Here is a 3,450-nt window from a genome sequence, read left to right as displayed (position 1 = left end):
TAGTGTTTTCCATAACTGAAAATAAAATTATTTGACTCGTACTGTTGCACACTGGAGATGCATATAGCTCAGGCTTGTTACATGCATCTTAGTGTGCAAAATGTAATCTGGAAAAAAAAAAGTTAGTCTTTAATTAAATTCATACAAATGCAGTCGTTTTTTCCGGCAATGTTTTAATTTAAATCATAATATTACATGTTATGAGGACCCCATAGGGATGTATAAAAAAATTAAAGTGGAAATTCACAACAACAAAAATTAAATAAAGTGAAAGCAACACAATTACTTTCTTTTTTTTATCTTTATTTTATCCCTTGACCGTCAATCACGGAGAGAAGAAATAGTGCCTGATTTTCTTGAACAATGCCGCTTTTATTTTTTTTATTATAAGAAATTATAATTTCAATTGTATACCAAATTTGGGGTCAGCCCTTATTATATTAGGAAAAAGAATGAATTACTTTATTTGGTTAGGTTGGTTGAAATTCATTCATTTGCAAAGTTAGATACAACAATTGGTATTATCTGCCAGCAGTTATCTTTTTACCAATAATAACTAACACCATAGACTTTTGCATCCAATTACCTCATGTATAAGAAAAAAATTTGGATCAAACTAATTCAGTTGATAGTTGTGCAGAGATATCTGATGACTTAGACATTTATTCGAATCCGCAACATCTCATTTATTCATCCTAAATGGTGATATTTCAACCACTAAATTATTAGACAAAAAAAATATAGTTTTGGTTGTAAATTATTTTCTTAGATAGAGTTGTTGATCCAGGGAAATTTATGATATATAGTCATAGATGCCAATGCCATCCACTTCAACTACAATTCACCATCCTCAAGACTCAGCATAATGACAAGAAGATCTCTCTGTTTTTGGTGGAAGAAATAGTGATCAGCATATAATTTATAGGTAGCCAGTTTTTTAATATTGTTCTGCATCATAGGTTAGATTAGTATAGTGAGTTTTAGTCTATGATTAGTGTATATTAAAAATTAAATAGGATTATAAAAAGGTTAAATATTTTGATTCCCCATTTGAAAGGACAAAACAGAACAAATTGATTTGTTATATCTGTTTTATGTTACCTAGGATACCGCTGTTGATAGTTGTGTAGTCGGACACTTACCTAGGATGAAATTTCATATTAGTTAACAAAATGAATTGAGGATAATAAAGCCTAAAGATGCATATAGTCAAGTATCTTAAGGAGGGTAATTTAGCAGTCTAAAGTGAACAATTAATTTGTATTCTTCCTTGCTAATCTTTGACTCCATTAACCTGTTAACAAAAAGACACTCGCCACCCAACTTCAATACTGTATGATAGGCCCTTCATCACTATGTTCTATAATGGTATCTATGAATCATAATCTAAGTTGGTAAGCATAATACAACAAGGACCACCAATGATAATTTTAAAAATAAATCATGATTACAAATTGTCTTTCCTCTTTTTTCTCTTTAATCCTTTAATTTCAAAGAGAAAAACAAATCACAAGCTTTTTCCTTTTAATGATAAAAAGAAGAAAAATAAAGTAAAGTAGAAAAAACACAAACAATGTACCTCTTCACAATAATAATAGTTATAAGCTTCTTGATAACTAATAGCACAAAATAAACATGCTTTCATAAATCATAACATACACTGTGCAATTTCAAAAGTAACAAGACAAGAGTAAACAAAACACTAAAATAGACCCATTCATAACTTAATTACCCTATCTTTAAACTTTTTTTTTTTAATCTAAAATGCATTAAAACATTGAACAACCACATCCAAAATTCAAAAGAGGATAATAATGAACTCTCTTCACTTTGTTTCAATCGATCAAGGCTCAAATTCTTCTTGGTCACTCTCAAACTCCTCTTGATTCTGATAACCATTCATAGAATTCTTGTTATTCTCATAAGTGTTCACATTGTTGTTACTACCAAAGTAACCCTTTTTGTTGTACCAATTCTCAGTGTTCACAACTCCATTAGATGAATCTCCATTGAATGATGTTGGGTTGTATTTCTCAGAGTTAACATCGTAAAAATATTTTCCACCTTCCATAACTCTTGTGTCACTCATTCCTTGTCTCTCACCGTTGTTGTAATTGTTGTTACTAGCACCGTTGGTTTTGAAGTTGTATTTGTCAGTAGCAGTAGCAGCAACATTGTTGTTGTAGTAATACTTGTTATTGTTGTTGTCGTTGTTGTTCCGGTTTTCCATGGAGTTGTATCCTTGTTCTGGAAACTTTGTGTTGCTAAGTTCATTAGAAGCATACTTGTTGTTGTTGTAGTAATACTTGTTATTGTTATTGTTGTTGTTTTGGTTTTCCATTGAGTTGTATCCTTGTTCCGGGAACTTTGTGTTGCTAAGATCATTAGAAGCATACTTGTTGTTGTTGTAGTAATACTTGTCGTAATTGTTGTTGTAAGAATTTGGTGTGGCTGTGAGTTTTGTGTCACTGATTTCATTTGGGTACTTGTTGTTGTTGTTGCTGCCATAAGAATCTTTCTGGAAGGTGGTGAAGTAATTGTTGTTTTCATTTTGTGATGATGTTTTTTCATATGATTGGTAAGTGTTGGGAACAGCATTGTTTGTGGTGGTTGTTGTTGGAGGGTGTAGACCAGATTCATGACCGTATAAGCCATAACTGTTTTCAGTTTCTGGGATGAAAACTGGCTGTTGTTGTTGTTGTGGTTTGTTTAATGGTTCTTCATTGTTGTTGACATGTGTGACTTTGCTGAAGAATTGACTCTCTCTAGAATGGACTTGGAGAGAAAATAAGAGGGTTGTAAGGAAAAGGAAAGAGAGAAGTTCTGAGAAGGGAGCCATAGGAATGTGATTTAGATTTTAGAGTGATGAGTGAGTAGTGTGAGTGTTCAAATATCTTTATATAGAAGTTTTTTTCTTTTTTTTTTTTACCTCTTTCAAAATTTGGGAGGAGAGTATTGTGATGATTGTGGTCCCCTCCTCACCTATTCTTACCGACTAAAATGGTCCATTCATTTGCTTTTTCTAAAGATTTGTTGGGATGGATTTCATATAAATTATAAATTTTAAAAAAAAAAATAGATTAGATAGAATAGAAATCATACATTTAATGTTTTGAGATTTTTAAATAAATATGTAGGGTTTCTCTAGTTTATGGAGTTGTTCGTTGTTTAATGTTGCTTATCCACTCTACTCTTTTTGTCCCTTTTAATTTTCAATACAATCATAATTTTTATTTTTTTAATTATACTACCTAATTAATTAAAATAATTTATCATAATTAAAATACATTATATTTAATAGAGAAATTCTTAGGTGGACACAAGACTGCTTATTTATTTATGCAAAGCTTAATCATTAAAAGTTGAAAATTTTGGGCCAATAAAACTAGCGAATAAGAGGTTGGGCATTTATAAAATAAAGGTTTAGGCTAAACATTATAGACAATATTA

The 3,450-nt window shown here is 30.7% G+C and overlaps 1 protein-coding gene across 1 annotated transcript; it reads right to left on the bottom strand.

Moving 5' to 3' along the window:
- Positions 1 to 1,499: 1,499 nt before the first annotated feature.
- On the bottom strand, positions 1,500 to 2,878 carry LOC131607460 (protein E6-like). The gene has a single exon (XM_058879461.1). It carries the CDS (start codon positions 2,837 to 2,839, stop codon positions 1,844 to 1,846), a length of 996 nt encoding a protein of 331 aa, XP_058735444.1. The 5' UTR covers positions 2,840 to 2,878; the 3' UTR covers positions 1,500 to 1,843.
- Between the last annotated feature and the right edge of the window lie 572 nt (positions 2,879 to 3,450).

This window comes from Vicia villosa, linkage group LG5 (assembly GCF_029867415.1).
Source record: "Vicia villosa cultivar HV-30 ecotype Madison, WI linkage group LG5, Vvil1.0, whole genome shotgun sequence".
Taxonomy (NCBI): Eukaryota; Viridiplantae; Streptophyta; class Magnoliopsida; order Fabales; family Fabaceae; genus Vicia; species Vicia villosa.
Note: the sequence above shows the minus strand (reverse complement) of the source record. Positions and strands in the feature narration are given on the sequence as shown.